At 34.3% G+C, this 15,596-nt stretch overlaps 1 protein-coding gene across 2 annotated transcripts; it reads left to right on the forward strand.

The window, feature by feature from the left end:
• Window positions 1-6,159: 6,159 nt before the first annotated feature.
• LOC104827514 (zinc finger A20 and AN1 domain-containing stress-associated protein 4-like) lies at window positions 6,160-7,558 on the forward strand. Of its 2 annotated transcripts, none has more exons than XM_010560693.2 (2): window positions 6,160-6,321; window positions 6,522-7,558. In XM_010560693.2, exon 2 carries the CDS (start codon window positions 6,657-6,659, stop codon window positions 7,239-7,241), a length of 585 nt encoding a protein of 194 aa, XP_010558995.1. In that variant the 5' UTR covers window positions 6,160-6,321; window positions 6,522-6,656; the 3' UTR covers window positions 7,242-7,558. The 2 variants fall into 2 exon arrangements, with proteins under 2 accessions (XP_010558995.1, XP_010558994.1); XM_010560692.2 differs by having other exon boundaries at window positions 6,566-7,558.
• Window positions 7,559-15,596: the final 8,038 nt, after the last annotated feature.

The raw sequence follows: 15,596 nt of genomic DNA on the forward strand, positions 1-15,596 counted from the left end.
TCTGGCTTTTCGGTTAGATCACATCTAACTCGATTGGATCTCGATACGGGTAATCATAATGTCTTGCTAGAGACCGCTTATGATTTGTAAAGCGAGATTGGATCTCGCGTTTACTACCGTATTCGGAGGAGCCTAAAGGGTCATACACATATGGGATGGTCGTGTATGGACGGGATCGAACGGACGAGAAAAATCGGATTTTTCTCCGTCTTAAGGCCTGGTCCGGAGTTGACCAAAAGTTGGTCAGCCGGACCAGACGGACTTAGGGAGAAGCGGACCAAATTTTGGTTCGAACATGTCTGGTCCGGCGGACCGGAATCTTGGTCCGCCGGACCAACTAGGGTTGGTCGTGAGACTTTGGGCTCTGATACCAAATAGAGAAGAATTCTCCTATTGAAAAGTTTAGTTATACAGCTACCTTGTTGCTATATCTAAGGAAACAAAATAAAGACTAAATCAATTACATTCGATTACAATCACATTTGACTATCATAGTTACGGATTTGGTGGATATAATATGTTTCCTTCCATTACACTTCACTAAAGATAGATGTTTAGTCACTAACTCGTTGAATAAGTGTGTGTTGACAGGAAAGCAAACAATAAGTAATTGTTATACTTGGATGAATCTTCAAGATGATCAATCGAGGATAGAGTTATGACATCAAAGTGCAGAGAAAGCGTACGAAATATCTAATATACCTCAAGAAACGGTCAATGATCACTCAGATTTTGACCAGATACATCTCACTTCATCTTAGACTCCTGAAGATATGCAAAATGAGGATACGAAAGATGATCTTAAGCCCCCTGTTCGCCGAAATCACTCAGTTGATGATGTGATTGGAAGTGTGAATAACCCACGACAGGTAAGGGAAAAACCTCGATTGAATTATCAAGATATGGCTAGGTTTGTCTGTTTCTTTTCGCAGGATGGATCTACTAAGATGAATGAGATTTTGAATGATGAGTACTACCTCAAAATAATGCATGAAGATGAAAGAGTTATTCAGAGCAAAGCCAGGTTAGTAGCTCAAAGGTACACTCAAGTGGAAGGTATGGATTCGACACCACTTTCTCAAAGAGCAAATTAGGGTAGTCTTTTGATTGAGTATGCACCAACTGAGCGCAAATTTGTTGATATCCTTACGAAACCACTTGACATGAATGAGTTTACGGGTTTATGTGTTTTAAAAAAAAAAATCTTTTGGTTTAGGAGAGTTCTGATTTTATCTTTGATGGTGTCTATTCAAAAGTGATTTGGTTCAATGATTGCGAAGAAAAGTCAGCGATACTTCACAGTTACGTCAAGTACACTTCGGAAAAAAATAGTGACATGGACATCTCTTGATACTCCTCTGTTGGCTTAGTACTCCCGAATGGCAATTTTAAAAAAAAAAGAAGGAAAAGAAGGAAAAGAAAAAGAGAAAAAAAAAGGAAAAGAATAGGGAAGGAAAAGGAAAAAGAAAAAAAAAAGAAAGGAGGAAAATTTGATATGACTAGATTGGAAAATTGAATCTATCGGGTCTAAGTTCAACCACATGCAGTCTAGACTTAAATGGTGAAACTTGCATGCTCAGTTTCAACGTCCTAGAAATTCAGGGAGAGAAAAGTCAGTGAAGTGTAGTTTGGTGAAAAGTGATGTATTTCTGACTTAACTGATCAAGCATTGATTTCTGATGATCTGCTGATAGGATGTCATTAGATTTAAAATTTGAAAGATCGTATTTAATCTCGCATATATTTTCACTTGATTTTCAAAAATTAAATCTGATTTGAGTTGAGTGGTGAAGTAATGATTCAGTTTATTGGACAATGTGGAACTGAAAAATCAGAGACTTGCAATAAATTTTGATATGAGAAAGGAGGTGTCACTCATATTATCTTTGTGCAAGTGTATTTTTTTTCTCTAAACAATCTGCATAAGATTTCTAAGTGTTGAACAAGAAAATGGTGTGACAAGAGGTGTGAACTCTTAGATGCAAGAGGAAGATTCAAAATTCTGCAAGTCAGGTAAGTATCTTAAATCTCTTCTCACTCAAGATTTTGGATTATTTCATACATGCACACAGGGGGAGAATATGTAGATGATGATTCAGAAGTTGAAGATAATGAGGCAAAGATGATTCTGTCAACAGAACTGAAAACATATAGGAAGAAAGGAAAAGACAAAATCAAAGTGGTCAGAGTTAATTTAAATTCAGAGTCAAACTCGGCTGAGTAAAGTTGTCAAACTTACTTCAGAATCAACGTCAGATATGTCTGAATCATGATGTGAATCCTGATGCGAAATTGTGCTGAATTGAGAATCTTTTTATGTGTGTGTGCATGATCTGAAATAACCAAAAAGGGGGAGATTGTTAGTGCAATTATTTGTACATGTGAAATTTGGTTGTTTTGGTTGTTAAGTGGATAATGCAGGTTCAACAACTTTGAGAGATTTCAGGAGAAAAATCCGATGAGATATAGCTTGAGATATTTTGAGATGCATCTGAAGAGATTCAGATAGAGTCAAAGACCTGAAAAGATAAAGTCAAATATTGAAGAGATAAAGATAAAGATGAGATCTTGGAGATAAATGTGAAATCGAGGAAAATTAGGGAGAAGACTATTAGATCAATTCGTGGAGATCTAAGGCGAACTGGATGAGTCTATATAAAGGAGACACAAGCTGTATGTCGGTTGTGGAGAGTAAAGCATATTTTTACTAAAAAAGAGTTTCGGTTTAGTGAGTGATTACTCACTATTTGGTGAGTGTGAGTCTGAGAGAGAGACCGATTGGGTAAATCTCTTAGTCTCTTGTGAGTGTTTTGGCGTGGATCTGAGGGGGAGACCTAATGGAAAAATCTCTATTCCTTTGGTGAACGTTTGTTTATGTAAGGTTTTTTATCAATAGAATTCGCTATGAGAATGAGTTGAAACTCAAGGGGGAGTTTCATCTGGGTTGTTGAATAGCTCTAACAAAAAGTGAGTTGTACTTGACGTTTTTCTCAAGTGAATAGAATTGATTAGTTTTTTCCGTTTTACTGTTTGAGGGTCCAACTTTTTCAAACTAAAATTTTCATATTAAAATTATATAAAACACTAATATATATATATATATATATATTAGTGGTTATTTTGTTTAGTGTTATGATTTGATATTATTTTTTAGTATTATATTTTAATAAAAATATATAATAGTATACTTTTTAGATTTAATAATGATTATTTTTAATAATTTTTATAATAAAATAATTTTTTATTTAAAAATAAATTAAATTGATAATATTTATATTTTAAATTTATTATTTAATTATTATAAATTTAGAAACTAATGTTTGTAAAATGATACTAAAAATTTAATTAAAACTATTATAAAAATTATTTTAAAATAATATTTTTTTGATAATTTATATCAAGACGTAACCGCAACCGCAACGAATCATTCACTTCTAACCGCACTCACTCGCAATCGCTGTCAACATCAATATATCAACCAGTCAGTATTAATCTTTCATAATCGCTATCAAACATTCTGAAAACGCTACCACCCGCAACCGCAACCGTTGCGGTACAACCAGTCGAACCTTTAATCGTCTCCGATTGCAGGTGATTACGTTTCACAAATCAAACCCTGATAAATCATCAACGAAACACATTTATAGATTATTAAACCGTACTAATTTTTTTTTATAAGTCGTTTGTTTAGAATACACAACTTATATTATAGTTAGCGGTGATCAGCTTATAATACGTTTGCATTATTATCTTAAACAGTTGCCATATGTTGACAATCTACTCCGTGGGCAGACGTATTATATAACCAACTTCCACAGTTTTTTTTTCAGATTTCAAAAAGCAAAAAATTTAACTAAATAAGTTAAGCCAAATGTAATAAAAATGTTTATGATGCACTTTTTTGTTTCACCTATCACTATATGATATTGTCTGCCTATAAGCATAATTTTCTATTATTACTTGACTATATCACATGATCATAGTTTTTGTAAATTTTCAAATTAAAAAAAAACATTATTTCAAATATTTTATTATTTCTTGTTATTTATTGGCATCAAGTACTCTAATCAATATATGCGCTATTTAAATATTTACATATACTTCAGTTTCTATACAATTTACATATTTAATATAATATAGTTTCATATAATTTCAAAGTTCAGTTTATCTAATTCAAATCAAATATGAAACACAATATTATCTAAACCCTAAACAAATTCAAACTCTCCATAATTTTCATATTACATATTTTAGAAACTGTTTGTATTTATAACTAAGATTATAAATTTATAAGAATATATGTATACAACATCGTACTAATTACTATAAGTTGGTGTTTTGACCAATTTGTTTTTGGAATAATGGACCAATCATTAACTTTGGAGTGCCGCTATAATCTCATAGAATTCCTCTTAAATATCCTTCTATTTCTAATTAGTCTCTAATCATTAACACTAAATGTTAAACCTAAACTCTAAATTTTAAACATCCAGCCCGAATCTCTAAACATCAATGTAAACCAATAATAAATCCTTCAACCCTAAATCATTTATAGAAATTAAACCATAAATCGTAAATACTAAATCTTATGATTTGAGTTTAGAAATTAGGATTTTACTTTTTAGGATTGATTTATAGCTTACACTTTAGAATTTAACATTCAAATGTTAAGGCTTAGAGTTTAAAATTCAAAATTTAAGATTTATAGTTTAGATTTTAGGGTTTCTAGTTTAAAAATAGTAAAATACGAAATTTTAAAAAATGTTAAATTGTCAAATGATTCGATAAAATTATAGAAGGATATTTAAAAATAAAAGATGTAGCATAACCGTTAATTTTTTTGTTGTTGTTTTTGTTATCAAGTTAAATGTAAAACTTCTCATAGTTTTTAATGTTAACTAATTTTCAAATTTAGACATGCACAATAATTTCATATGGTAAAAATTCTAAAACAAATAAAAAGGAAAAATTATTATTCTTACAGTATACAAACTACGATCGTAGACATGCACAAGTCCGACGTAGACTCTTGATGTTGACAGATGTTTAATTTTATATATTTAGTACCATACACATTATAAAAATAAATTGGATCAATCAGAAACCACAAATTATCGAAATGTGAGAAATAAATAACTATTTAATTTCCTTTAGTAGATCATAAATTACAATAATCTTTTCTTCTTCCAGTTGATAACAACAAAGACATAAATATTATATTTTTTGTACTATAATATATATCCATATATTAAAAATAAATTTCAAGGTATTTATTTATGAAACAAATTTGCAATATTTATAAAGAAAAAAATGAAAGGATAAGATAAAGATAACTATGAGATAAAGGAAAGGCTGGACTTCCATTTTGGCTCCTACCGTCCAGCCTGTCCATTCATTTCATTTTCATATATATATATATATATATATAAATCATCTCAATGTAGTTTTATTTAATTAAAAATGAAAACGTATGTAGCAAAATTAAAAATTTTAAAAATAAATATTGTGTTCAGTATTTTGTTTTTATTTTTAAAATTGACCATATACCCGCAAAACTTATCTAACCAAAATAAAATTGATTTAGAATTTAGCTAGTTAAAAATGATATAAATTTACCAAATACATTGTTATTATTTAATTAAACCTTGTCATGCTAAATCATAAAAAACTTATCCAAATGACAACCGAACCGAACCGAATCGAAACCGAACCGAATCGAAACCGAACCGAATCGAATCGAATAAAATTAATTAACCGTTTGGTTATGAGTTTTAATAACCTGAAATAACCGAACCCGAAATAACCGTAACCGATTAACCCGTAACCGACCGTTCGTCCACCCCTACTAAAGATAATTTAGAGAGAGAAAAAATTCTCTCATTCAACTAATCTTTTATAGCATCATAGATTCATATATATATATCAAATGTGTATTTCTCTAGATATCATCAACCATCAAAATACAGTTATACTAACAAAAGCAAATAAATCGATTTATATTTAATCAATAGATAAACATAATTATTTTTATGATTAATTAATATATGTGAGACAATAGAATTTGATCTATCTTTCAGCTATCTTTTCAAGATAGGTCCAATAACGACGCGGAGGCATAAAAGCAAATCAATCCTTAAAATTAAATTCAGTGTACTTAATATACAATGAACCAAAAAAGGAGAACTCACCTAACAAAAAAGAACCAAATTGATGAAAATTTAAAATTTTTATTATTAGTTTCTTCAACATTCTCTCTCTATATTTCTCTCGCAAACAGGTTCATCGTTTTGGAATTCCGTGAATCTTCTTCCCCGAAAACAGGTAACAAATCTCTCTCTCTCTCTCCGCTGCTTTTTTTCTTCCTGTTCTCTCTTTTTTTCCCCCTTCTATCCTTCCGATCTCTTCTCTCTTTTCTGGTACTTTTTTTTTCTGGTTTCTGTTTGGTTGCCAAGAAAACGCAGAAATTTTTTCTCTGTTTTTTCCGGGTGATTATCTCATCCTTTCTTCTTCCAATTTTGCAGACTGTAGCAAACTTTATTCCTCATATTTTTCGAATCATTTCCAGATTATTGACGAACCTGGTTCGAATCATTGACTGCGTCCACCTCCGAGATCTATTTGACGAAAACGCTAGAGGAAAAAATAATTCAAAAATCATGGCGGAAGAACATCGATGCCAAACACCAGAAGGCCACCGTCTCTGCGTCAACAACTGCGGCTTCTTCGGCAGCTCCACCACCATGAATCTCTGCTCCAAATGCTACCGAGATCTATGTCTCAAAGAGCAACAAGAAGCCTCAATGAAATCCACCGTCGAGTCCTCCCTCTCCCCTCCCTCTCCCTCCTCTTTACCTCCTCCGTCAGCGATCGAATCGATCTCTTCCCCGGCGATCGAATCGATCTCTTCCCCGGCGATCGAATCGATCCCGGAGAAATCCGCTTCCTCCGCCGTGGCGAGGGAGGTGGATCTGACGCTGGAGACGGCGGAGGTTGTGAAGGCGGTGAATACTCCGGCGACGGAGCAACCACCGTCTCCGTCGCCGTTGCAGCCAACCCGGTGCTCGGTCTGCAGGAAACGGGTCGGGTTAACAGGGTTCAAGTGCCGGTGCGGGACGACGTTCTGTGGGACCCACAGGTACCCGGAGCGCCATAACTGCACCTTCGATTTCAAATCCGTCGGTCGTGAAGAGATCGCGAAGGCGAACCCTCTTGTCAAAGCGGCGAAGCTCGACAAGATCTGATCCGATCGATCTCAACCGTTTGCGATTGACTTTTTTTTCTTTGAATCCGCGTTTGCGATTGGGACTTTTCATCTTGGTGGATCTCAGCCGTTCATCATGGTTGTTTATATATGTAAAACATATATATACTGTCCAATGTGTTTATCTGGGACACGTGTCAGTAGCTCCGGCTGAAACTTGAAAGACGATCTCCTCATATTTCCCATGATATTTTTCCTTTTTTCCGAAGAATATAAGTTATGATTTTGTACCCTTTCCGTATAAAAGGTTAAAAAAGGAAAAAAGAAAATATAAATTTTATGGTCTGTTTATTAATATCTATTTGGAAAATACAATGATCGTACGACTTCTGGATTTTCTTAAAAATTATACGTTTAATTTAAGATAAAATTGAGACAAAAATAAGAAGTTTGTGATATTTCCATCTTACAATTACAGAATATATTCAAATAGTTCTGTAGGTTTTCATTGCTATTGGTCAATTGTTAGAATTTTGTGTTTGGTGGTTTTTCCCTTTCACAACAATTGTGATTTTTTTTTTGCATTTTTTAAAAATATAAAAAAAGTCATATATGAGAAGATCGTCTTTCAAGTTTTTTTCCTAAACCCTAAACCCTTTTTAACTATTTTTATTAAATATATTTTTGTAAACTTTGATAACATTATCTTAAATATTGTCTTTAGTGAATATTCGTGATTTTACGGTAAAAAATTAGTTAAGAGTGAAAATCAAATTTGAGAAAAATTTAGTCTGGAGATAAAATCAAAATTTTCACAATTTTAAATTAGATTTCAATGGTTGTATATTGAGATCCAACAAATGATATCAATTAAAAAATCAAAATAAAATTTTCAACGTTGAACTAGAAGAGAAAAAATCTGATGAAAAAATGAAGGTAAAATTGCGTTCTCATTCAAATCTATACAAACTCCATTAATTATTATTAATACTTTATTGAAATTGGGTATTTTTAATTAATGGTGAAATTTTTAAAAATTTAAAACATTAGAAAACAGCAAATATTTTCTAAAACAATAATTATTTAGAAATGAAAGGAATAATAATTATATAAAAATAGTCGAATTTTTGGATAGAGATTTAAGTTAAGAAATAACCAATTAGTTTTATAATATAATATTATCAATAGTCGAATTTAAACAAGATATGAAATGTTATGATATGCAAAAACTATGTTAGAAAAGGTAGTATTTAAAGGAAAATCACATATTAATATATAAAAAAATCAGAGATAAATATACGAACTTTAAAATTTAAAAAAACAAATATGAACTCTTCTTAATTTTTACATTAAAACTTGAACTTTTAATTTTTTTTTAAAAAAACCTATATCATGGTGGCATTTGAAAATATTTTAAAATTTTAAGATTTAATTTCATGACAGTTTTTAGGAATAATTTAAAATTTCATGATTTATTTTTTATTGTTTTTAAAAAATTGGTTTAATATAGGAATTAGAAAGAGTTTATGTATTTATTTTAAATTTTATTTATTTATCTGATATTTTTTATAAGTTCATATATTAATATGTCATTTTTTCTATATAAAATGTATAGTAATCTAATAAAAAAACACCTCATTGTGACAGAAAATTACTAAACTTTTGACATTCGCTACCAACTATAAGGATTAAAAAAAATGGGTCTACAGTCTAAAATTTCTTCCAAATTTAATTTTCAGTTTTTTCTTTTTTCTTTTTGTTTTTTTATGTGAAGAATACATGCCAAACTCGATGATAATTTAGAATTCTCCGTTACTTCGACCTGAAATTCGGCAACCGAAGATATTGATCAAATTGTTAAACCTAATTTCAGCTTTAATTATTGTTATTGAATTATTAAAATTTCGGCTACGACGATTGTCCATAACAAATATAAAAGATGATACTGATGTCAATAATGATAGATGGAGGTTTCTAACCCTAGTTCATTTTATATTTTCGTCAAGTAATTGAATCATATGAAATATTTTGAGACATATATTATATTATATATATTGTGGTCGAGTGGTCGGTCTGTGATGGAGAACCATCGTAGGTCGAATGTTTGATCCCGCATGATGGAGAGGGAGATAATTTTTGAGTCGAAGGCCCATATACAAAAACTGTTTTCATATCGAAAATTTATCTAGTGAGCACACCCGAAAAATAGGAATTAGATCATCCGTTATCAAATATATATATATATATATATATATATATATATATATGACTCCGTTATCAAATATATAAATATGAGTTAAATTAAATGAAGAATTAAAAGATGATCATGAGTCATGACCTTACTTTAAAAGTCCTTATCAATGATAAGTTGTCTCCGTCACCGATTATGTGGATTGGTCCACACGGGTCGGCCTTACTGTCATAAATCCGTGTGTGTAGTTACAATTTGACAAATAATATATTTAGAAAAAAACAAGATTAATTTATTTAATACTTTTTAAAAATATATAAATATAAGTACTTCACCAATTTTTTTTTTTAATTTTATGAAAACCTAGTGGACCTGGTAATAACGATCAGATGGATCCAACATTTTATTTGTTTGTTCGATGAAGGCATTATCAAATTGCATAATACAGTCAAACCGACTCAACTAAATTCATATTCCCCAATTACTACAAAACCCTCTTTAAATATCTTATTTAAAGATCTAAGAATCCCTTAGAAGCTAATTCAATAATAGAAAATCTTATAAAAACATTGAATTTATTAAAAAAAAAGTAACATGAATTTGGAAGTTTCAAAAAAATCATATTAACTTAGACTTACTTTTTAAAATAAAATATATTAAATTTGTAAATTTACTTTCAAATCAGCTATTTGAAGATATTGATCGAATTTCCCAATATTTGATATCCTCTGTAGTATATCGGAATAAATGACATGGCAACCGGTCATAAAAAAGTTGTCTATATCACTAAAAAAGTAAAAATAAATAATAAAATAAATAAATCATATATATACACACATATAGACATATGCATATATACACAAATAGACACATGTATATATATATATATATATATATATATGTATATACACACACGTACACATTTATGTGTCTACATACACAACACACGGATTTATAAGCTTAGTGGTTAGTGTGGAAAATAGAGACAAATAAATGTGTTTTTATTAGAAGTTTGCAAGTTGTCTTTGGTCTTGTGAAGCAAAAAATTACACAGCCAATGAGGCCATGGGTTGGATTATCCATGGTGGCAGCATGGCAAAGAGCTTGATGTAGATGAGGTTGTGGTGGTCCATTCATGGCGGATTCCTCTAAGAGTGGAGGAGAATGGGCGGGCCATTTTATTGTTATAAAAATGGATATGAAAAGAATGAGAACCCATAACTTTTTTAGGCGTGAGGATCACTTCTCGAAAATGTTATTTCGTCCCAAATGAGCAAACGGGATACCGAAACACGCTTCTGAGATATAAAGAAGAGATAATACATTTTGTTTTGCTGTACAACAATCACCAAAACAAGAAACTTGTGAAGAAGAACACCACACTTTTTGATTAATTTGCAAGAACAATCAAAATGTTCACTCAAAATCTCTCAAATTTCGGTTAGATCTCGTACTTAACTTATTGTGACGTCTTTAATATATAAAATACTAAGAGACATCACCAAAAGTTGCAAAATCTGCAGTTTTCACGCGACCAAATTAAAACTGACTCGGACCGAATTACTTCTGACAAAATATGAGGTACTTCTCACAGACTTTTGACTCGAACCGAGTTGAAACTGACTCAGACCGAGTTACACCTGACATGGTCCGAGTTACTTCTGACTCGGACCGTGTCAACTTTCTGTGCAAAATAAAATTTTCCTCAGAAAAGTAACACGGACCGTATTAAATCTAACACGGACCGAGTTATATTTCTGTAAAGAAAATTCTGTTTTAGTCATGTGGACTGAGTTCTACTTCACTCGGGTTGAGATATAGCTCACTCACGAACTGACCAACTTTACTACCAAACACATATTTGTTTCATCGATCCATATTATATCATTTACGAATATTTAACTCCTCCACCATATTCGTAATACATATAATTATGAATCTCTTGAGAGATTATTCTTGTCAACCATTTACTCTAAAATATACAACATTTCTTCTTCTCCTCTCAGAGCTGTTGCTTGCACTAACACAGTGACCTGAAATGAACTGTAAAATTTTAGGAGAAAGGCCTTTGAGTACACTTCTGTAAGCCGTATGCCCTATATATATGTTTGTTTAAGTAGAAAACCAACCAACCGGTTCCATGTGCTGGGCAATTGAAGATGAACAAACAAGAGGGACTTATGAATGGGCAGAGGGAAACTAACATCGAGGCAAGCATCCCGTGGACAGGGCGATACACTGGCTTTCTGGGCAGTTTCAGGATCGAAGTGGAGAGGGTTCCAATCATCTTCATTTGAGTGTAGTTCTCTTCTTAAACAATTGAACACTACACTCATTGCTCTGATTCCAAAGGTCAAAACCGCAACTTAGCTTCGGGATTTCAGGCCTGTCTCATGCTGTGACTTGATTTACAAAATTGTCTCAAGGATCCTACAAAGCGACTCAAGCAAATTCTTCCACTCATAACCAGGCCAAACCAGACGACATTTGTCCCTGGGAGAGCACTGGTTGAGAATGTGTTGTTAGCTATGAAATTGGTTACAAGATTAAATGGGCTAGGTACTCCGAGAAAGGCCTTGCTTACGATCGATATTAGTAAGGCATTTGATACAGTTAATTGGGAATTTGTGCTGCGAATTTTGACGGCCCTGGAATTTCCACGGATATATATCAAGTGGATACATGAGTGCATCACTGCAACATCCTTCTCGATATCTTTTAACGGGGAAATTACGGGATTCTTCAAAGGCAAACGGGGTGTTAGGCAAGGAGACCCCTTATCGCCTTATCTCTTTGCACTCGTTATGGATATGCTATCAAGGCTGCTTGATCGTGGAGTTGATGAACACCTTATCATCCTGCCGCCTGTGCTTCGCCGAATATTTCGCACCTCATGTTTGTCGACGTAGTTCTAGTTTTCTTGGACTGTTCACGAGGATCTCTCTCAGCCATTATCACTACTTTTGACAACTTCTACTATACATCAAGCCTTCAATTAAACAAGACTAAGACAACATTGTATATGGATGGCCTTAGCGATGCCTTGGGTTAGTCTACAGCTAACCACATAGGTATCTCCTGCTCTAAACTACCTGTAAGATATATTCGTTTGCCTCTTTCAGGAATGAAAATCAGCAGTTCAGACTGCTGCAGATTAATTGACTCAATCCGGGGGCGGATATGTGCTTGGACATCGATGTTTCTCTCGTTTGCGGGGAGATTGCAACTTCTCAAGTCGGTAATCTACAGTCTCATTAACTTTTGGGCTTCAGCTTTTATTCTACCGTGCACTTGCATAAAGGAGGTTGAAAAACTCTGCTCGACTTTTCTATGGACCGATGCTCCCCATTCTGCCAAAGGGGCAAAGGTTGCTTGGAAAACGGTTTGTACTCCTAAGAAATTGGGAGGTCTTGGACTTAAGAGAGTGGAAGATATTGGTTTAGTGCTCTATGATGTACTGTTTGCGAGCTTTACTTGGATGCATTTGATGTATTGACACTTTCTACGAGCTTATGGTTGAGTATTTGATTCATTACATATTGTGCATACTTGATATGTTATGAAATCCATGTATTATTATGAACAATACTAAACTCCCTAGTCATGTATCATTGTGGGAATAATGATATAACAAGACTAGTATGATGCGTGATTGATGATCATATAGATGATCATAGGTATTGGATACGATCACAGTCATAGGTATTCGTTGGAAAACGGAATTGACCCACATGAGATTGTCACATGGACTAGCGTCATGACTTGAATCTCATATGGCAGTTCCATGATTGGATCCTAAGATCTGAGATATCTACGGAATCCAACATGAGGAGTTGCGTGCTTTGAATACGTCAAACGTCCTGCGTAACAGGAGGACCATAAAGGCGTGTATCAGGTACGAAACGGATCATGTGTTGGATTGTAGATAGTCAAGATGAGATTTGTACCTCTCATAAAAGAGAGAGATATCGTTGGGCCCCTCGTGTGAGCGAGACTGTAGAAATGTGTGGCCGCACTATAGACGAACGTCATCTATTTCAGACAGTCGAACTCAGTGAACGAGAAAGCAGTCGAATCAGATAAGGTGGTTTTCCATGCGTTATATTCGGCATATGATATCGTGATGCAAAAGGATCATCAAACGGAATCATCACCGGAGTTCGTAGGATCACGAACAAACTCTATTCGAGATAGGTAGTCATAGTGTCTTGCTAGAGACCGCCTATGACTTGTGTAACCGAAATAAAAGTTTTCGGGTTATACTGCTATATCGGATGAGCCTACAGGGTCACACACACAGGAAAAGACGAATGCGCGAGAAGAGACGAGAAAATCCCGGTGGAGCGGAGTCCAGACCGACCGGTCTAGAAGGTCTAGACCGATCGGTCCAGACGTCGGGATTTCCTGAACTCGCTCTAATTATGGTTTTAAGTGGGATTAACTTGAGGGGACGCCTCCTAAGCCTCTGGACACGACTTTCAGACCCTATTGAGAGGTTTTGAGAGTGGAAAACTTAAGAGTTAGATCCCTGAAACCCTTGCGCAAAGAAGAACATGTTCTTCAGTCCTAGCAGACAAGTTCCAACTGTTGGGATCCTTTCCGCCGTGTGGATACGTGTAGAGGGCAAGGTATTCTTCCTGCCTACAGTGATCGGACGAACACATCAATTGATACAGACCCCGGATCGATTGAGGTAAGTGTTTTAACGTTTCTACAAGATCATGCATGATAGGTTTTAGGGTTTTATCAAAAATTTTTGTTTTACATCCGTTGCGCAAACCCTATAACTGATCTCTTAGGAATTAGATTCGCTCATGAGATCCCAGGAAACCCAACAGTGGTATCAGAGTCTGGTTCCTCTGCATGATTTTGTTAGAACCCGATCACGCACGTTATATGATTTGAATTGTTTGAATCCGTGTTTGCTTTGATGCTATGCATGATTTGATTGTGGATCTAGAATAGATTTTCTGTTCATTGTTGCATAGTCTGCAAGAGCTTCGAATTCTGAGTTCGCAGGCGAAAACGGAGTGGAATTCGGGTCTGAAACGGGGAAGAAACGACGAAAACGTGATCTGATCACGTTTTCGCCTGGACCGATCGGTCTGGTCCTCTGGACCGATCGGTCTAGGGTTTCGTATGTCGGTTGGACCGACAGGTCCGGACTGAACGGTCTGCATGTGTAGACCGATCGGTCTGGACCCAGACCGATCGATCTGGACCATTCCGGACCAAAAGGTCTGGACCGACCTTGACCTGGAGACCGAGCCGTGTAGACCGATCGGTCTGGATCCCGAGGCTTCACCAAAATTTGGTTTTTCGTTTCGGGATCTGATTTGAGCAATCGTTGCTTAAACCGGTCAATTGTGATTCAGAATAGCATGATTCGTTCATTTGGATGATCCATAGTCAATGAATGCATATAACTTAATCAAGATATTAAATATGCTTGATTGAGTGGGATTTAGGGATTGGGATTACATAATCGAATGGATAGTCTATTCGGATTATGTACAATCGTTGCACAGAAACCGGTTAGATCTAGGAGCTCTACGAGTAAAGCACTTGTCAAGGCCTCGATCGTAAGTGTCATGGGCCATGCCAAAGCTGGGTGTAACGTGCTATCTTGGTGAGGCAAGATGGAGAAATGGTGGTTCTCATAGCTTGAAAGTAGATGCTTGATCTAAGTGTTGTTTCGAAAATCCCTTATTTATGTAATGCTAAGCTTGTACCTTCCATTATTAGAGCACCTGTCAAGGCATCGATCGTCCGTAACACGGGTCATGCCAAAGCTGAGCGTGCCGAATTATCTTTGTGAGGCAGGGTGGGAAATCGTGGTTCCCACAGCTTGAACATGGTTTACCTTAGGTCAAGTTGTCAAGTTTGACTTGAGAGTTAATGGTACAGATGAGACCAGTATGCAATGATATTCGATATCATAATCTCATAAAAGATCTAAGAATCACATTGGATGTGATTGACATTAGATGTCTACCTAAATAGCATAAGACTGAGTGTAAAAACTTGTTCTTATGTGAAATACGGATCTTAGTCCCATATAGAAAATTATTATAGGATTATTTTTCTGTATGGGAATATTGCTTGTATGTGCATCTATGTTGTCATTGATTGATGATGGACTAGCTGGTAGTAGATCATTGATAGAATCTGCATTTGTTTTGTTCGTTCTATTTTTGTTTCTTT

This window comes from Tarenaya hassleriana, unplaced genomic scaffold (assembly GCF_000463585.1).
Source record: "Tarenaya hassleriana unplaced genomic scaffold, ASM46358v1 Cleome50, whole genome shotgun sequence".
In the NCBI taxonomy this organism is placed as follows: Eukaryota; Viridiplantae; Streptophyta; class Magnoliopsida; order Brassicales; family Cleomaceae; genus Tarenaya; species Tarenaya hassleriana.

Excerpts from the sequence above, each read along its gene's own strand:
- LOC104827514 (XM_010560693.2), top strand. The coding sequence starts at position 6,657 with ATGGCGGAAGAACATCGATGCCAAACACCAGAAGGCCACCGTCTCTGC.